The sequence below is a fragment of the Aethalodelphis obliquidens genome, unplaced genomic scaffold (assembly GCF_003676395.1).
Source record: "Aethalodelphis obliquidens isolate GAN/ISIS:26980383/991018 unplaced genomic scaffold, ASM367639v1 scaffold62, whole genome shotgun sequence".
Lineage (NCBI taxonomy): Eukaryota > Metazoa > Chordata > Mammalia > Artiodactyla > Delphinidae > Aethalodelphis > Aethalodelphis obliquidens.
Window position 1 is genome coordinate 5,817,641 of NW_020838006.1, and position 19,585 is coordinate 5,837,225.

The window sequence follows — 19,585 nt, forward strand, 5'->3', positions numbered from 1 at the left end:
TGTGTGTGTGTGTGTGTGTGTGTGTGTGTGTGTGTGTGTGTGTGTGTATTAACAACCACATAACAATAATGAAAAAAAAATAGACACTTCATTCCTGAGAGGTAGAGTTTAACTCTAAAACAAAATAAAGGGACTTCTCTGGTGGTCCAGTGGTTAAGACTCCGTGCTTCCACTGCAGGGGGCACGGGTTCAATCCCTGGTTGGGGAACTCAGATCCCGCATGCCGTGCGGCGCAGCCAAAAAAAAAAAAAAAATTTTTTTGGCCCAAACAGGGCTCACTTCAATTTAAAAACTAAAATTTGTAAAACATAAACAACTAAAACAAAAAACCTCATACTACATAAACTTAAGATTTACAGCTATTAAATCAAACAAAAAAATTCATAATTTTTTTCCTTTTTAACATATAAACTCTTGGAGTCAAACAGAACAAGATTTATTTCTAGCTCTACTGGTTATTTAATTATGCAAGATAGTAAACTTCTCTTAACTTCAAAGTTTCTTTGTCTGTAAAATAAGGAGGGATCCAGGTCTATACCTCACACAGCTAGTGAGAGAATAAGTAAAACTGGTAAAAAGCACCTGTGGCCAAGCCCAGAACAACCATTCAGAAGTGTTAGCACTATTCCTTAAAGATCTGTAGATAATGAACATGCAATCAATAATTATTGGGAATATAAAACAGAGCTTTTCACTCTCAAAAAGAGAGTGAGAGTAAACTCTCAAAAAGAACTTGTTAAACAAACAAATACATCTATCATAGACTGGAATTTGGACAGTGAAAACACGGAAGAAATCTGAAGCATAGGTGTTAGCATATTTTATTCTCTTAGCATTGTACAAGATGCAAACCATTGTACAAGATGCAAAGCTGATGACCAGGCATCCTGACTGTTCTAATACCCTTTCTACAAAACCATTTTGGACTAAAACTATCTGTTTAAGATTTGTAAAATATGAAATCCTTTACTGTTGTCATAAAACCAGGCTTGGGGGAATCATAAAACCAGGGTTGGTGGTCCAGTGGTTAGGACTCTATGCTTTCACTGCCTAGGGCGCAGGTTTAATCCCTGGTCAGGGAACTAAGATCCCTCAAGCTGCATGGTACGGCAAAAAAAAAAAAAAAAAAACTTGGTTGGTGATCAGTGTTAAATGTAAATTGTATTTTTTTTTTGGTTTGAACATTAAATTTTTCCACAGTACATGTAGTCACAAGAGAAAATTTAAATATATTAAAGAATTACATTAATAGAGTCCATACTATTTTTGGTACTTTGTCTAAAACTGAACATGAACCTCAATTTTCCTAAAACTTCACTTTTAATGTAAAAAGATAAAAAATATCTGTAATGATAGTTAATAACCTAAGTGTACCAAAAGGAAAACAATATCACCACATCAAGTTACATATATCTAATGTTACATTATCAAAAAAACCCTTCAGCACATAACTTAATTCAATTCCCTCCTTTTACGGAAAGGCTCCTAAAATGGTTTGGCTAAGATCTATGATGGAGTAAAACAAGAAAGCTAACTCTGGGATTCTTAGTCTAGTACTATATCTCTTTAAGAGCACACAGATATACTGTAGTCTCTCTTGTAGAGCTGTCATACAAATTAGAAATAATTATTTGAGGATAATCTTTCATATATGTAAAGTAGAGAAGCCCAGTAAATGGATAAAAAGTGGGCATTCAATAAATGGTAGCAAAACTGGAATGAAATTTTCCTATTATATCACACTGACTCTCAAATAGTAACAAGTTCAGGTTTCACTAAGAAAAATAATGAACACTTAGGGTTCAAAATGAAAACAATACTAACAGTAAATGCACACGGATAACCAGAAAGAGTTAGGAGATTAAAAGATAAAGTTATACATATGAGAATATGTAGATATGTGGGAAACATACAGAAAACACTAACCAACAAAAACAACTTAATGCAATTTATTAATATTTACAGGTATAAGAATCATGAAGTAAAAAAAAATTCAGTATATGGTAAGATTAATCTGCAAACCTCCCAGATATTGAAATCAGAAGTAAATCGTTAGAAAGGAAGGGGGCTTCCCTGGTGGTGCAGTGGTTGAGAATCCGCCTGCTAATGCAGGGGACATGGGTTCAAGGCCTGGTTTGGGAAGATCCCACATGCTGCGGAGCAACTAAACCCATGCACCACAACTACTGAGCCTACGCTCTAGAGCCCACGAGCCACAACTACTGAGCCCGCACGCCTAGAGCCTGTGTTCTGCAACAAGAGAAGCCACCGCAATGAGAAGCCAGTGCACCGCAACGAAGAGTAGCCTCCACTTGCCACAACTAGAGAAAGCCTGCACACAGCAAAGAAGACACAACACAGCCATAAAAAAAAAAAAAAAAAAAAAATCCAAAAAAACCCCAGAAAGGAAGGACCATGGAGAAGAAGAGAGGATTTCAAAAAGAAATAACAGCACAGCAGAGGCATAAACAAGCTAAGCCAGAACTAACAAGAGTGAGCAAGTTTTTGATTAACAACAGTGGAGAGTATTTACTGACAATCACAAATAAATAAGGCTGCTGAGGTGGAGAAGAGTCATACACACTGAGAGAACTGAAACACCAAGTAAAGAAAAACAGAAATAAGTTTTGAAAACAGGACAGTCCTGGGAGGCAGCAAACTAGGGTTCTGGTCCTAATACTCCTACTGCCTCAATATGAGCAGTCAGTAGGTATATCAAACCCCATCTGGCCCTCCTTGTGTCTGAAAACTAAGTGAGATACGTGATACCTAGAATTACTCTCAAGTCTAAAATATTGTCTGTAACAACTAATAATAGGGAGCTACTACAGGGCAGGGGTGACAAACAGAGGTGCCTACAGTCAGGGAGGTACCAGAAATGCCAAAAATGAACCAGACCTAAGAACTGCAGCATTCCAACCTCTGTGTATTATAACTGAAATTCTCAGTTATGAGGAAACAAGAGGAGATGGGAGGGACTTATGGATTGGAAAGCTCATGACCCAGACAAAAAGGAAGCTACGACACAGCTTTTGCCTTTATTTACACGTGGAAATGGAAGAGCAGGGTTGCCACACTGGCCAATTTTTCAAGACAAGCTACAAATATGAATTTTTACTAACAATGATTCAAAACACATTAAGAGAATACATAAGCAAGTAACACATGTTTGCGAAGCACAGTTTTTAACATCTATCATAGGATTTTAAGCAGGAGACTGACAGCTTAAAAATCATCTTTTCAGAAGATATTCATACAAAGATTGAATTGGAACCAGGTATTGATTAAAAAGGAAATAATAGAGATAGAGAAAGTCACTAAGATGCTTTTGCTGAAAGGATAGACAATAAAAATAAAAGAAGAAATTGGCAGAATTTAGTGGCATACCGAACATGAAGCTGACCAAAGATAATTTGAAAATAAGGGTGATGATACATTATGAGGCATTAACTTAATCCATAAAAGAAATCACAAACATCTGAGGTTACCCTTAAATATATTTCTATATAATAGGACCAAATCCACTCACTGAAGCACTCCAAAAGGCACACAAAGGTCACTTAGGTTTAAAAGATAAGTCAAAGCCAACTTTGCAATCTAACTACTATACAAAGAGCTTTATACTAGCACATCGTTCTGGACTACAAACACACTGTAAGTAAGTGCTGCTCAAAGTACAGCCAGCAGCCCAGGACCAGTCTACAAACTACTTGTGGTAAAGAAATAGTAAGTTTTTCTAAAACAAGGTTTGGAAACAATCTGACCAAAGTAAATTATACATTTGTTGAATCTACCAATAAAAAACTGAGCCTTGTATTTTTTTCATTTCATTTTGCTGTAATTTATTTGTATTGTATTTTACAAAATATTGGTCTGCAGTAGACTAGCAATGAAAAAACTGGTCCTTCACCATAGATAAGTGAAAAGTGGTGCTGCGAATTATATTATAAATTATTAATATGTTACAAAAGGGTAAAAGATAAGTTAAAAATTTGAAAATACAAAGTAAAAATCTATTAGCAGTATATTTGGTAAGTTTTTTGCCTTTGTTTGTTTTTGTCTTAAAAGGAACATATTTATATAAATAGGCTTAAAATCTTTTATGTTCGGCAAATTAAAATGCTAAGTGGCAGATCTCTGGGTTGTATAAAATTACATTTTCGCATTTACAAAGAACTAATTCTGTTAAAAATTATGAGAAAAAAGTATGTCAAACCCTACAATAATTTTTAAATAAAGTTAACTTACCCATTGCTACATAGGACTTAAATCGTGTCGATAATCTGTCCACGAAGGCACTTAAAATTTCCAATCCCATTAATGACACCTACAGATTGAAAGAAATTTTAATGAATACAAATTATTGATGCATATTTTATTTTATTTTTTATTTTTTGCCTTACACGGGCCTCTCACTGTTGTGGCCTCTCCCATTGCGGAGCACAGGCTCCAGACGCGCAGGCTCAGCAGCCATGGCTCACGGGCCCAGCTGCTCCACAGCATGTGGGATCTTCCCGGACCGGGGCACGAACCCGTGTCCCCTGCATCCGCAGGCGGACTCTCAACCACTGCACCACCAGGGAAGCCCACTGATGCATATTTTAATATCAGTATGTAACTGCTGACATAAAGATCTTCATATATTACCAAGTTTTTTAAAAAATAAGGAGATTGAAATATTCAGGGTGAACAGTCATGAGGGTAAGGCACCCTATTCTCAAATGGTTCAATAATAATAATAATGATGATGACGTGCAAATGCAGGAAGATAGTGATATAGCATATTTGGCAAAATATTAATAACTGGTAAATTAGGTGAAGGGTACACAGGAGTTCACTGACTATACCTGTCACTTTCCTGTAATGTTGAAATGTTTCTTAAATGAAACAGTTAAACAAAACAGCACATTTAATTACAGAGGAATTCTAGCTTCTGTCTGGGATGAAGAAACTGGAAAAAACCATCACTCCCACCATAAACAAGAAAAAGTCAAATAATCTACAAAACCATAACTATTCTTGAATTCATCAGAAAGCTAAGGTTGTAGAATAATCATCTAGGTTGAAATCTTTAGGAAAGACAGGTGCCAAGGAGAATGGGACATAAGCAGTAGGTCACATGTGGCAGAGGACAGATGGAAAATGAAGCTGAGATGCAAGTGCGTAAAAAGAATTCAGCTATATTCAACTCACTGTTAATAGTTGAGTGTGGGTTAGCATGAAAATACAGAATCCCTATTAGCTGCAGACACAAGGAGAGTTCACACCCACTTGCTGGCTCTTTCTCCACAAACCTCCACTGGACACTCATAATTAAGACTGAGGACAGGGCAGGAGATAAGAGAAAGTGTCTTGGTGGTTACAGGTCTCGTAGGAAGGGAGCAGCTGCCTCTGCAGGAAAAGCACAAACCTTTCCCGTTTCCTTGTCCTATAAGAAACGACAGTTTGAAGCTACTGAGGGAAAGGCAACGCTGTTACCCTCTAGACAGAGGTAAAAACTCATACCTATTAAGTAAAGAGAAAAGGAAAAAAAAAAAAAGGCTTCTACTTCAAGGGTAGAAGCAAAAAACCATGCTGGGCTCCGATGATTAAAGGTTTCAGCTGAGGAGGGGCAGGATTTCTGATAAAGCCTTGACCCCAAGATTCAGGGACAGAGGGTTCCTAAGACTGAAGCTGGACCAGGAAAACAGCTGGACCAGCCCCGCTACCCATAAACCAGCCAGCAAGAACAGAATAAGAAGCAACGGCAGTCTACCACTGGGGAAGAAGAAAACCCCTCTATGAATCATGAGAAAAAAGAAGGCCTAAAGTGTGGGGGGGTGGCGCAGAAACATTGAGGACCCAATAATTCCACTCCTAGGTATACACCCAAAGGAATTAAAGCAGGATGCAAACAGATGCTTGCATGCCAATGTTCATTACGCATCATTCATTACAGCCCGAAGATGGAAAAGCCCAAATGTCCATCAACTGATGAATGAATAAACAAAATGTGGTATATGCATTCAATCAAATATGATTTGGCTATAAATAGTAATGACTGACACATGCTACAACATGGATAAACCTTAAAACATTATGATAAGTGAAAAAGCCAGACACAAATGGCTACATGTTCTGTGATTCAATTTATAAGAATGTCCAGAATAAGCAAATCCATAGATAGAAAGTAGATTAGCGGTACTTAGGACCAGCGTATGTGGGGGATAGGAAGGTAACAGCTAAAGCTACTAGGTTCTTTTTTTTTTTTAAACATCTTTATTGGAGTATAACTGCTTTACAATGGTGTGTTAGTTTCTGCTTTATAACAAAGTGAATCAGCTATACATATATATATATTCCCAAATCTCCTCTCTCTTGTGTCTCCCTCCCACCCTCCCTATCCCACCCCTCTAGGTGGTCACAAAGCACCAAGCCGATCTCCCTGTGCTGCTTCCCACTAGCTATCTATTTAACATTCGGTAGTGTATATATGTCCATGCCACTCTCTCACTTCGTCCCAGCTTACCCTTCCCCCTCCCCGGGTCCTCAAGTCCATTCTCTACGTCTGCGTAGAGAACCTAGGGTCCTGCCCCTAGGTTCTTCAGAACCGATTTTTTTTTAAACGTCTTTATTGGAGTATAACTGCTTTACAATGGTGTGTTAACTTCTGCTTTATAACAAAGTGAATCAGTTACACATATACATATATCCCCATCTCTTCCCTCTTGCGTCTCCCTCCCTCCCACCCCTCTAGGTGGTCACAAAGTACCGAGCTGATCTCCCTGTGCTATGCGGCTGCTTCCCACTAGCTATCTATTTTACATTTGGTAGTGTATATATGTCCATGCCACTCTCACTTTGTCCCATCTTATCTTCCCCCTCCCGGTATCCTCAAGTCCATTCTCTAGTAGGTCTGTGTCTTTATTCCTGTCTTGCCCCTAGGTTCTTCATGACCATTTTTTTGTTTGTTTTTTAGATTCCATATATATGTGTTAGCATACGATATTTGTTTTTCTCTTTCTGACTTACTTCACTCTGTATGACAGACTCTAGGTCCATCCACCTCACTACAAATAACTCAATTTCATTTCCTTTTATGGCTGAGTAATATTCCACTGTATATATGTGCCACATCTTCTTTATCCATTCATCTGTTGATGGACACTTACGTTGCTTCCATGTCCTGGCTATTGTAAATAGAGCTGCAATGAACATTGTGGTACATGAGTCTTTTTGAATTACGGTTTTCTCAGGGTATATGCCCAACAGTGGGATTGCTGGGTCGTATGGTAGTTCTATTTTTAGTTTTCTAAGGAACCTCCATACTGTTCTCCACAGTGGCTGTATCAATTTACTTTCCTACCAACAGTGCAAGAGGGTTCCCTTTTCTCCACACCCTCTCCAGCATTTGTTTGTAGAATTTTTATGATGGCCATTATGACTGGTGTGAGGTGATACCTCATTGTAGTTTTGATTTGCCTTTCTCTAATGATTAGTGATGTTGAGCATCTTTTCATGTGTTTTTTGGCAATCTGTATATCTTCTTTGGAGAAATGTCTATTTAGGTCTTCTGTCCATTTTTGGATTGGGTTGTTTGCCTTTTGATATTGAGCTGCATGAGCTGCTTGAATATTTTGGAAATTAATCCTTTGTCAGTCGCTTCATTTGCAAATATTTTCTCCCATTTGGAGGGTTGTCTTTTTGTCCTGTTTATGGTTTCCTTTGCTGTGCAAAAGCTTTTAAGTTTCATTAGGTCCCATTTGTTTATTTTTGTTTTTATTTCCATTTCTACAGGAGGTGGGTCAAAAAGGATCCTGATGTGACGCATGTCATAGAGTGTTCTGCCTATATTTTCCTCTAAGAGTTTTATAGAGTCTGGCCTTACATTTAGGTCTTTAATCCATTTTGAGTTTATTTCTGTGTATCGTGTTAGGAAATGTTCTAATTTCATTCTTTTACATGTAGCTGTCCAGTTTTCCCAGCACCACTTACTGAAGAGGCTGTCTTTTCTCCATTGTATATTCTTGCCTCCTTTATCAAAGATAAGGTGACCATATGTGTGTGGGTTTATCTCTGGGCTTTCTATCCTGTTCCATCCATCTATAGTTCTGTTTTTGTGCCAGTACCATACTGTCTTGATTACTGTGGCTTTGTAATACAGTCTGAAGTCCGGGAGCCTGATTCCTCCAGCTCCACTGTTCTTTCTCAAGATTGCTTTGGCTATTCGGGTTTCCATACAAATTGTGAAATTTTTTGTTCTAGTTCTGTGAAAAATGCCATCAGGGTTCTTTTTGAGATGATGAAAATGTTCTAAAATTGACTGTGCTGACTGTCATGCATACCTACAAATATACTACAAAAAAATGAGCTGTACACTTCAAATGAGTGAACTGTACAATATGTGAATTATATCAATAAAGCTATTTTAAAAATTAACTGAAAGTGCACCAATAGACACACTCATACACAAAATTTAATAGATGATAAAAGCAGTATCTCAAATCAACAGGAAAAACATGAACTCTTAGTAAGATCTGACTTAGGAATCTACCCTGGAGATATACCAGCAAAATTATAAGAAGACACACAAAGATTATTGCAAGAGACTGGAAACTATCCAATCATTCATCAGTGGTATGGGACAGATTCAAAAAATTATGATACATCCACACTAGAGAGTACTATGACCTTTAAAAATAAAAATGAGGGCTATCCTACTTCTGTTATGCAATGCCCTCCAAGATATATTAAGTGAAAAAAGCAAGTTGGAGAAATGCATGTGTATATTTTAAAAATGGGACTACAAATAGATTTAGTTATAAATGTTTATTTAAAATATAGCAACAATGGAAAGATAATCAGAAAAAAAATTTTATGGTTGGCAATAGGCTATAAGGAACAGAGAAAGAAACCACACTATTTTGAATATACCTTCTTTGTAGCAATAACTAATTTCATTGAAAATCAAATAAAATAAGTAAACCTAAATGTATACTCAATTAGTAGCATAACCACAAAGAAGACTATTCCAAGTGACTTTAAAATACAGCAATTTGACTATTATCTCTCCAGTGGGATATACCCTAAGGACAAAAATGAAACTCTGCAAAAAAGAAACTGTCAATGTTTTGAGAAATTCTGTTGATAGAAGGAGATACAGATGGAAGATATATAATAGTAAAAACTGCAGTCTTGAATCTGAATTAGAGTATCAGTATGAACTCATGATATATTTTTCTTTAAATTAAACCTAACCTTATGCATTGAAAAAAATCTGGAAACAATGATCAGATGAGTAACAATAAGTTCCATTACTACCCACACTGTAGTTTCCACATACCATTTCCCACAAAAAGGAACCAAAGCTTCTTGGAGAAGTGGCTGATTCCAGGGCAGGAGCAGAAAATATGATCTCATTATACCAGATATCAAAGACTCTATCAAAGATTATTAGGGTCATGTGATAGAACAGCTTGGATATTAATAAGGATAATAACTGGGGACTTCTCTGGCAGTCCAGTGGTTAAGACCCTGCCCTTCCACTACAGGGGGCATGGGTTTGAGTTCGATCCCTGGTTGGGGAACTAAGATCCCACATGCTATGCAGCGTGGCCCCAAACAAAACAAAAAAACACCAAAGAAACCAGCCTGAACATTAAAAAAAAACGGGGGGCGGATAATAACTGTATTGTCTTGAAATGCATTACATATAGTTAAATGCAAGAGTTCATAATGATAACAAAAACTATCTGGTCAACACTGGAGGATACTAGTTATTTTTACCTCATTATTTTGACAATTAGTAAATAAAGAATCATACGAACTATAAACTATAGTTTATATATAAACTATACCACTGGGTAACCAAATACTAGTAAACAGTGGAAGTTTCTCTTTATAAAAGTATTCCAGCTAATGAATGAAGGAATGACATAATTAGAATATCATTTTGCAAACCCTAATGAATAAGAGATCTAAACACTGAACATTAATGGCTGCTACCGTCACAGAACAAGACCTTACGTGCCTTCCTAATGTTACATGCCAGCTGGTGGAAGAAGAGCACTACTTATGAAGTAGTCTTGCCAAAAAAAAAAAGACTGATTCTGATCAAACTTTAGATCCAACTACCAATTTATAGGAAATACAGAGAAAACATCATAGGAATGAAATCAGCAAAATCCAGACTGTGGGAAACTCTACCACAAACAAAAGCCAAGAATTTTTTTTAAAAGGCACTGAGGGAGAAACAGATTAAGAGACTTAATAAACATGTTAGGACTTCCCTGGTGGTGCAGTGGTTAAGAACCCACCTGCCAATGCAGGGGACACAGATTTGATCTCTGGTCTAGAAGAGTCCACATGCCGCAGAGCAACTAAGCCCATGAGCTATAACTACTGAGTCCACATGCCACGGCTACTGAAGCCCGCGCACCTACAGCCCATGCTCCACAACAAGAGAAGTCACCACAGTGAGAAGCCTGCACACTGCAACGAAGAGCAGCTCCTGCTCGCTGCAACTAGAGAAAGCCCACGTGCAGCAACAAAGACCCAACCCAGCCTAAATAAATAAACAAATAAACATGTTAACTGAGGTAAGCAGAAAAATGGCCTCCCAATGTGTTCACATCCTAATCCCCAGACCTGTGAAAAGATTAACTACATGGTAAAAAAAACTTTAAAGATGTGGTTAAGGATCTTAAGATGGGGAAATTACCCTGGGATTATCCTGGGCCCAAGAGTCCTTATAAGAGACAGGGTGGAGAATCAGTCAGTCAGAGGAGATGTGATGACAGAAGCAGTGGTCAGAAAGAAAGATCGGGAGGATGAGATACTGAGGGCTTTGAAGATGGAAGAAAAGACCATAAGCCAAGAAATGTAGGCAGTTTCTAGAAGCTGGAAAATTCTCTAAGGTCTCCAGAAGGAATACAATCCTGCTGAAACCTTGATTTTATACCAATAAAACCCATTTCTGACTTCTGACCTCCAGGACTGTAAGAAAATAAATGTACTTTGTTTTAAGATACAAAGTGTGTGGTAACTTGTTACAGCAGCAATAGAAAACAAATATATTAATGAATCACAACATGTGAACCTTATTCAGATCCTGATTTTTCTTAAAACAACTAATTTAAAAATTTGTACTACATTTTTAAAAACTAGAAATTTAAACCCAACATATTTTATATCAAGGAATTTTTTATGTATAATAGTATTGAGGTTATGCTATTTTTTTTAAAGAGCACTTATTGATATCTTTGAGACATTAGTAGAAAGACTTAACTGATGAAACAATATATTTGCAATTTATGATAAATTCAATATTATAAAGATATCAAATCTTCCCCCCAAAAGATGACATCCAATGTAATCCCAATAAAAAGCCACAATTTTTTGGTGCAACTTGACTAGCTGGTTCTAAAATTCGCATGGGATAGTAAATAAAGACCCAATAATAGCCAACACATTCCTAAAGAATCTGGTGAGTAAATATGACACAGCAAACATCAAGATTTACCACGGAGCTACAAATAACTTTCTTGAATTTCCATTTAGACATCTTTCAACTTAGCCTGCATCTTGGCTAAGGATCCTTTCAGTAGAATACTAAAACCCTGAAAAAAGAAGAAAAAACAACTAGAGCAGTATTCCAATTTGCTCCTCACCAATTTCTTAGGAACTCAAATGCCTCCATTCAGATCCTTTAAAAAAAAGAGCAAAAATAATGTACTTTCTAACATGTACATATAAAATATAAAATAAAAATATAAAACATATTATATAATATAAAATATACAACAATAAAATATGTAAAATATATAATATATGGGAAGTCCCTGGTGGTGCAGGGGTTAGGACTCGGCACTTTCAGTGCCAGGGCCCAGGTTTGATCCCTGGTGGGGGAACTAAGATCCTGTAAGCCTCGTGGCTCAGCCAAATTTTATATATATGTATGATTGTGTATATATGTGTATGTGTGTATGTGTGTATATATATATATATATATATAGAAAGAGAGAGAGAGAGAGACATAAAAGCACAAATAACATACCTTTTAACAGGTAGAAAAACAGAAACCCCAAAAAGCAAACTTTGGGCTACAACCAAGCTTAAATTTTATGGTGTTTTTAAGCCACAAAACTGAAAATTTTTAAAAATGTATGGGGAATTCCCTGGTGGTCCAGTGATTAGGACTTGGGACTTTCACTGCCAAGGCCTGGATTCAATCCCTGGTCAGGGAACTAAGATCCTGCAAGTGGCATGGCATGGCCAAAAAAAAAAAATTATGAAATTTTATTAACCCCAAGAAGTCCCAGAACCTTTAGGGTCATTTTCCTATTCTTTCTTTCTCTCTCTCACTTCCTTTTTACCTCTGAATTACAAGTGGTTGAACATCTTTGAGTAATCTGACATCAATAAACTCACACGCAGGTTGTCATCTTGGTGACAGAGTTTTAATTCAATATAATGTTTAATCTTCAAAATGATTTAAATCAGAAATGTTGTCAACCAACAATAGAGCTAAGTAATTGCACGCGATAGTAATTACCCCCAATTTAAGAATCACAACTGGGACTTCCTTGGCGGTCCAGTGGTTAAGAATCCGCACTTCCACTGCAGGGGGCAAGGGTTTGATCCGTGGTGGGAGAACTAAGATCCTGAATGCCACGCAGTACGGCCAAAAAAAAAAAAAAAAAAAAATCACAACTTTCCATGTAAAAGTCAGAAAGCCTGACAACAAGAGTTCTTGAAATCTAGGTAGGACATAAGCTTAATTCACAGTCATAGATTTTTTCCACCATAGGTGCAACAGAGGAAAGGCATGTGTTATTCATAACAAGCATACTTCTGTAATGCTCCTTCTCTCATTAGGAAATACTGTAGGTGTACAGGACTTTTTTTCCCCACACAAATTAACTCAGCATCTAAGAAAATGAGTAAAAGAATGGGATAGAATAATTGGCAAGTGAACATGTATGCACAGATCAAATAAGTAAAACATGATGGCTTACAAATTTTGAAAACCTGAACAGAAATATCAGGTTTTTATATAAATATATTAAAAAACTATTTCCCTCAAAGAAGGAGGGAAATAAGTAACTTAAAGATACTGATAAATTCTAGGTAGGGCAAGGGGGACAAGACAGGAAGTATAACCCAGTATTTCCACTGCTAGACACATAACCAAGAACAATTATTGGAGACACACAGTATTCTTCCCTGCAGCTCTGCAGCCCAAAGGTATATGGCCATACTTGGTAGCCCTGCTGCCAGTCATTTAAGTAAATAAAAGCCCTGTTTGAAGTTATCAGAGGCTAACACTTTTGTGTGTGTGTACACAGTTTTACTATATGAGGTTTCCAGGAATGCAGCCAGCAGATAAATCAAATGTGCTTTCACACACTTTCACTGATTCTACAAATACTGAGAGCCTGCCATGGGTACAAATGCTGGAAGGTGGGTACATACAGCAGTGGGAATCTTAATAAATTCTAGTTCCTTCAGTTTTCTCAGTGAAGTAGGAAGCAAGGCCATCAGCTGAAACTGATGATGGAAGCAGAACTATTGATAGGTCTGAGGGGAGAGGAACAGATGAAAGAATGAATGAACCAAGAAAACATAGGAAGATTGCCAGGCTCCAAAGAGGACCCACTTGAAGGTCAGGAATTTAAAATGAAAGCAGAGGCTTCCCTGGTGGCGCAGTGGTTGAGAGTCCGCCATGCAGGGGACACGGGTTCGTGCCCCAGTCCGGGAAGATACCACATTCCGCGAAGCAGCTGGGCCCGTGAGCCATGGCCGCTGAGCCTGCGAGTCTGGAGCCTGTGCTCCGCAGCAGGACAGGCCACAACAGTGAGAGGCCCGCGCACTGCAAAAAAATAAATAAATAAAATGAAATCAGTTAGAGGTTTTGTGTTTTTCTCCATCCACCTTCAGTTGCACTGGTGCAGGTGCAGGGTAGGTAGAGTTCGATTAACTAGGATTACATTTTATCAAATGAGAACCACAAAGGAAAAGTGAGGAGGGAGAAGAGAATTAAAAATGAATGTAAGGGTGTGATTGACTGACTAGGATATTTAAACTCAAGACAAGAGGGATAATGGGACAGTTAAAACTTAAATGAATTGGATGTCACATGGGGTGGTCAATCTCTTTAAGATGGTATAGTCAAAGAAATAAGGTTCAGAATTTATAGTCACAGAATATCACAACCACCAACAGTAATGCCGCTGGTGAAGTCTGAATAATGAGCAACCACATACCTGTAGTGGTCTGAATCGGCATTTATAGCAATATGTACTGATGCAGCCATCTGACTAGCATTATGTCTTCCTGGGTAGTCAGGCTGGCACATTTACATATTGAAACATTTTATCTCATTATAAATTATGTGTAATTTTCCTTTATAGTACAGTTAGGTCATTACTGGGATTTTTTTAAATGATGTGTATTGAGTATTATCTATAAATTTTATTTCAGGATTGTAAAGGGGGCATTAAAAGAAGGCACTGAATCTGACAGGGTTCAGAATCACCACCCTACAGAAACTCCCATGCACATGTACAAGGTGACAATGCAAAAGGACAATGCGAACAGGAAAAAGTTAAAAACAACCTGGATGTTCTTCCTATATGGCAGGTAAAAGGAAGAGACAACATCCATATATACAGATAGACTTCAAACTAAAAAATAGTATATTGTAAGAAATTGATGGTTTATAAGATACACAATCAAGGTGATGCTAACATTGAAAAGTATCATCCTTCAAATGGCAAAAGGGCTGTGATTTTGGATTATAAGACTTGAAATCCTAGCACATTACTAGCCCAGCACTAGTTATAATATAAATGGTACTTACTGTTTTCTCCATTTTTAGGGTCAACTTGTTATAGTTGCAGATAGATAAAATTAAAAAGTGAGAGTAGAGCTGACAAATGATAGGATATTGAAGAGGTTTACAAAAGTACAGAAAAGGAAAGGAAAATCCTGATCTCCCTTGGTTTAAGTACTCCACCAATATACCAGGTCTATGACCTACGCCAAGATACTTTTATCTTCTTTTCTACAAAATGAGGAAATAATACTGACTTTCTAAGGCCACCTTAAAGATTAAAATGAGATAATGGAAATAAAGCACTTGAGACAATGCCTGATACTCACTAAGGACTTTTAAAATGGTGGGTATCATATTTAACTGCATTTTATAAGGGACACTTTATTGCTGTTGTACCATTTTAAAATTTGGGAACTCATGAAATCACAGGACTATCCTTACCAAAGTCAAACACCAGAGCATATATATTTTATATAATATACATACCTATTCCCACATTTTTAATCTTCAATTATGATTTCTCCACTGGGATGAAGACCCCAACCGTCCATTTAACATCTCAACTTGGATGTCAAATGACCTTCTCAAACCTAACTTTTTACTTCCTTCACCCAACTTGTTTTCTCAGTCTTCCCCATTTCAGTAAATACTACCCTCTACTGGTGCTCAAGCAACGCAACTACCCCTAACTGCTCTCTCTCAATGCAAGAGGAGGTGCTATTGGCTTTACCACCAAGTCACATACCAAATCTTCCACTTCTCAGTACTGCCACTGCTACCAAACAAGTCTTAGCCACCATCGCTCTCCTTCTTCTTTTGCTGCTTTACTGTCCACTGCCCACAAAGCAGCCAACCCTTTGCATAAAAACCTCTGCCAATTTAGAATAAAATCCTATGAAGCTCTTTCTACCTGCCTCCTCAACTTCACCTTTCTGAACACCTCACTCACTTGTAAACTCTAGCCATGCTGGCCTTCTTTATGTTCCTCCACAGAACTAGGCTCTCTGCATTTGCAGTTTCCTCTCCCTAAAGGCATTCTTCATTCCTGTATTTCTTTCCTGTCTGTACTCAAATTTCACCTCACTTCCTTTACTTCCAAAATAGTCTCATCTTCTCCTCATTCTTTCATATCAGTTGATTTACAAACACTTGTTACTTGAAACTATTCAATTTTTATACCTATCTGTCTCCAAGACAGCAGTGATCTCACTCTTCCCTCCTTTAAATCACTCTCTCAGTGAGGTCTTCAATGACCAACTATTTAAAATTCCAACATCTGCATCCTGCCCAACACTCCTATTCCCTTCACTGCTTTTCTCCAAAGCATTTACCACCATCTAACATACTACAGATTTTAGTTATTTTATCCTGTTTATTCCTCTGCCCCCACAAGAATCTAAGCAAGGATTTCTGTCTTTTTTTCACTATTGTATCCCAAGTGCCCAGAAGATTGTCTGCACATGGTAAGTCCTCAATTAATATCCAAATGAAGCTGAATGAATAAGCCTTTCTAGTCTTGTTCACAGGTGGGTCTTCAATATCTGGAATAATACCCAGCATATAAGTATAGTCACTCAAATTCACTGTTATTAAGAAACTCAAATTCTGAAGTACTATCAAATCCAAAGAAAAACTATATTTTGTTCAGCATAACTTGAAATTTAAGTACATTTCTATTTGTATGTATGTTCAAAAAATTCCATGATACATTTTTTTCAAAAGATTTAAATATTCATTGTATCTTGAATAAAAAATGATGACCTAGCTTGGTAACTTAGTTTATAAATCCCAAATAAACTAATTAGAATGCCCTCTCCCTAACAATGTCAGAAAAGCTCTTATACTACAGAATTCAGTAGAAAGGAGAGAACTAATGATTCAAGGAGAGATCAGAATTAATGAATTAATGTCCTTGAGAAGGCAAGAGGGCATGGGATACACATGCCTTCATACCCATGTGGGGGGATTGGTAGAAGTGGGAAAGATAGATAATTTGTTCACTATAACAGAGAAGACAGAGTTATATGGGCACAGCTACAAGGAAGTATGTAGGTGAGGATGTGGGAGTTCTCTTTGGATTTCTGAAATTGTCTCAGGCTATAGTATCTACTGAGGACCATGGACAGAATGTGTAGTAAAGAGATAAGAACTTGAGTCAGATCCCTTAAGGATTCTAACTCTTAAGGATCAGTTAAAGGAAAAACATAACACTGAGTAGAAGTAGTGCTTAGAGACAAGAAAAAACAGGATACTGTGGTATCACAGAAGCCAAAAATATGTTTCAAGAGATGGGACTACTTAACTGCCATTCACTGATGGTACATCTGAGGAGTGAAATGGCCCAAAGCCAATTCAACCACAGCCAGCGTAGAGGTGACACATCAACCTTCACTTGGGAAGGATAGCAAGCATTACCAAAGAGCCGACTTTCTACAGCAGCCTAGGCTGTAACACAAAATCACCTATCTTGAGTGTGTATGCTCTTCTTACAGTGTAAGTAAATTTAGCTTGTTTCTTCCAAAGAAATAAAACTAATCCCCTAAACAGTAATGACATATTCTTAAATATTAACTTTTCCCAAAGTTTTTAAAAATAATAAAGAGATAGTATATAATGGAGCACTGAAGTGGTTAATTCTCAAACTGTCTATTATTCTTGTAAAACGTCAAACCCTTCCAAAACTCATATAAGTTTCACCATTAAATCTGCATAATAATTTTAGAGTTTGCTTTTCTTCTCCATGATGATAATGCTTTCAAAGTACAGCCTATTCGCTGGGTTATAAGGATCTATTACTAAGAAGAATCACTTCATCCACAGGACGTTTGGGCCAACATTTTAAAGCAACACTGCCACCAGAAGACTAGAAAGAAAAGTTACTGCCAAAAACCACAGTTCAGGCTGATTACAGAATATTTACCTGGTCTCCCAACTTGGCTACATTACAACCTGCCTACTACCGGCTCTTCAGAAACACTCATTCCTTCTTGTACCTCATCCTTTTATTTTTTTGTCAGCATCAGCTAACCTTCTACGGCACGGTTTCAAATCCGAGTCAGTCCTCAACTGGGGCAAAACAAAATGACAGCATTCAACTGCCTTCCGTCGGCCATAACGAAAAGCAAATAAATAATGCCATGAGGTCAGCATCTTTTCATTAGATTTAACAGTAAACTTAATCAAGCATGCTATTAAGCTCTAAAGATGCCTTAGACACGAAAAGCACAATCTTCCAGACACACACACACACACACACAAACTATATAAGAAAAAAAGAAACAGACGATTAAGTAGGATAAAAATCACTAATGAACAGGGATTAACTTGACATCTTTCAACTTAAAATTTGTATCCTCATGTCCTACGTCTTTGTCTGGGTGTTTACATAGGTACGTAGAAATGTAAAACGTCTTCGAACCTTTTATGCATGTAAATGATCACTGATTTTTTAAAATACGTGATGAAACATTATATCCCACTGACAAGGAACTCCGCACGGTGCGGTGTCACGGAATCGCTGAATTTGTCACTGTTCACAATTGTGGAAAAAGTTGGTCGTGGTGGGAAGTCGGTCTCCGGCTCGAGTTCGGAGAGGCAGGCTCCCCGGTGGGGGCGCGTCGGGGGACCCCGAGTTCGCGAGGCGGTTCCGAGGTGACCGACGCACCCCCGAGGGCTCGCCCGGCCGGCCTCGTACATCCGTGATTAAAGGGCCGACGGGGGAGGGCGTGCCCGGCCAGGCCGCGCCGCTGCCGCTTACCCGGTAGTTGCTCGAACCCACCCAGCCGGTGAGAGCGTCGACCGTCTTGCCCAGACAGCCCAGGTCCTCCTCCAGGTCTGGGATGGCGCCAGGGACGCCGAGGTAGAGCAGCAGCTCCTGGCCGACCTGCAGGCGGCCGCCTACGTCCTTCTGCTGCACCTGGGCGCTGAAGTACTCCATGCAGCGGGGTTCCATGGCCGCGACCGCTCGCCCGCCCGTGAGGGACCAACTTTCGCCGAGCGCCGCCCAGCCGCCAGCGCGGGGCCCCACGGGAACGGGAGGGACGCGCTGGGTTCGGCCGAGGCGCGGCTCGTGGGGCGCGGCGGGTGCAGCGTCAGGCGCGGATCGGCCCCCAAACTAGTCAAACTCGGCGCCCCCCGCGCCCCAACCCGCTTCAGAGGCCGCGGCCGCCGGCGACGTCAGCGCGCGCTTGACGTCAGCGCGACGCCGGCGGGCGAGCGCCCGCCCGCCTGTCCGGACTCTAGCTTCGCGGAGGAGGCGGGGGCGGAGGCGGAGGCAGGGGCGGGAACCGTTGGGAACAGTGAGACCCCTGCGGGGAACTGGGGTCGGACCGTGTTGGCACCCCCGGGAAGCCGACAGTTCTCTACAACCCGCCATCTCAGCAGCCTGCCCTCGCCCTGTAAAATCGAGAACACTTCCAGGTTTTCCTCCACTTGAAACCAATACTTTGGAAAGTTTCTGGTACTTGGAATTCCACTTTCCCAGCCCCACTCCCGGGTTTTTGGGTTTGTTTTGTGGTGGTGGTGGTTGTTTTACTTTGTAAAATACACTTCCTTATTTAAAAAACAAAAAACAAACACCATGACTCCTGCTTCTGGTTGGGTCACCATGTGATGCTTTTTTTTTTTTAACTAAGGTTTAATTTGCAGAGTAAAATGCACAGATTTTAAGTGTTCAGTCCATGTGCTTTGGCAAATGTATTCACCAGTGTGAAGAGCTACCATCCTAAAGAAGTTGGAGCACATTTTCATCACCCTAGGAAGTTCGAGGAA

At 38.9% G+C, this 19,585-nt stretch overlaps 1 protein-coding gene across 12 annotated transcripts in view; it reads right to left on the bottom strand.

Moving 5' to 3' along the window:
• Positions 1-19,002, bottom strand: part of CLASP2 (cytoplasmic linker associated protein 2) — a 177,246-nt gene extending 158,244 nt beyond the window's left edge. For 5 of the 12 annotated variants that reach the window (XM_027088246.1, XM_027088243.1, XM_027088245.1 and 2 more), the window contains exons 1-2: positions 18,573-19,002; positions 4,249-4,327 (exon numbers count right to left, since the gene is read on the bottom strand). In XM_027088246.1, the coding sequence (XP_026944047.1) occupies positions 4,249-4,327; positions 18,573-18,767 (274 nt within the window). In that variant the 5' untranslated portion in view covers positions 18,768-19,002. The remainder of the gene's footprint in view (positions 1-4,248; positions 4,328-18,572) is intronic. The other 7 variants (XM_027088238.1, XM_027088237.1, XM_027088236.1 and 4 more) reach the window with 3 other exon arrangements.
• Between the last annotated feature and the right edge of the window lie 583 nt (positions 19,003-19,585).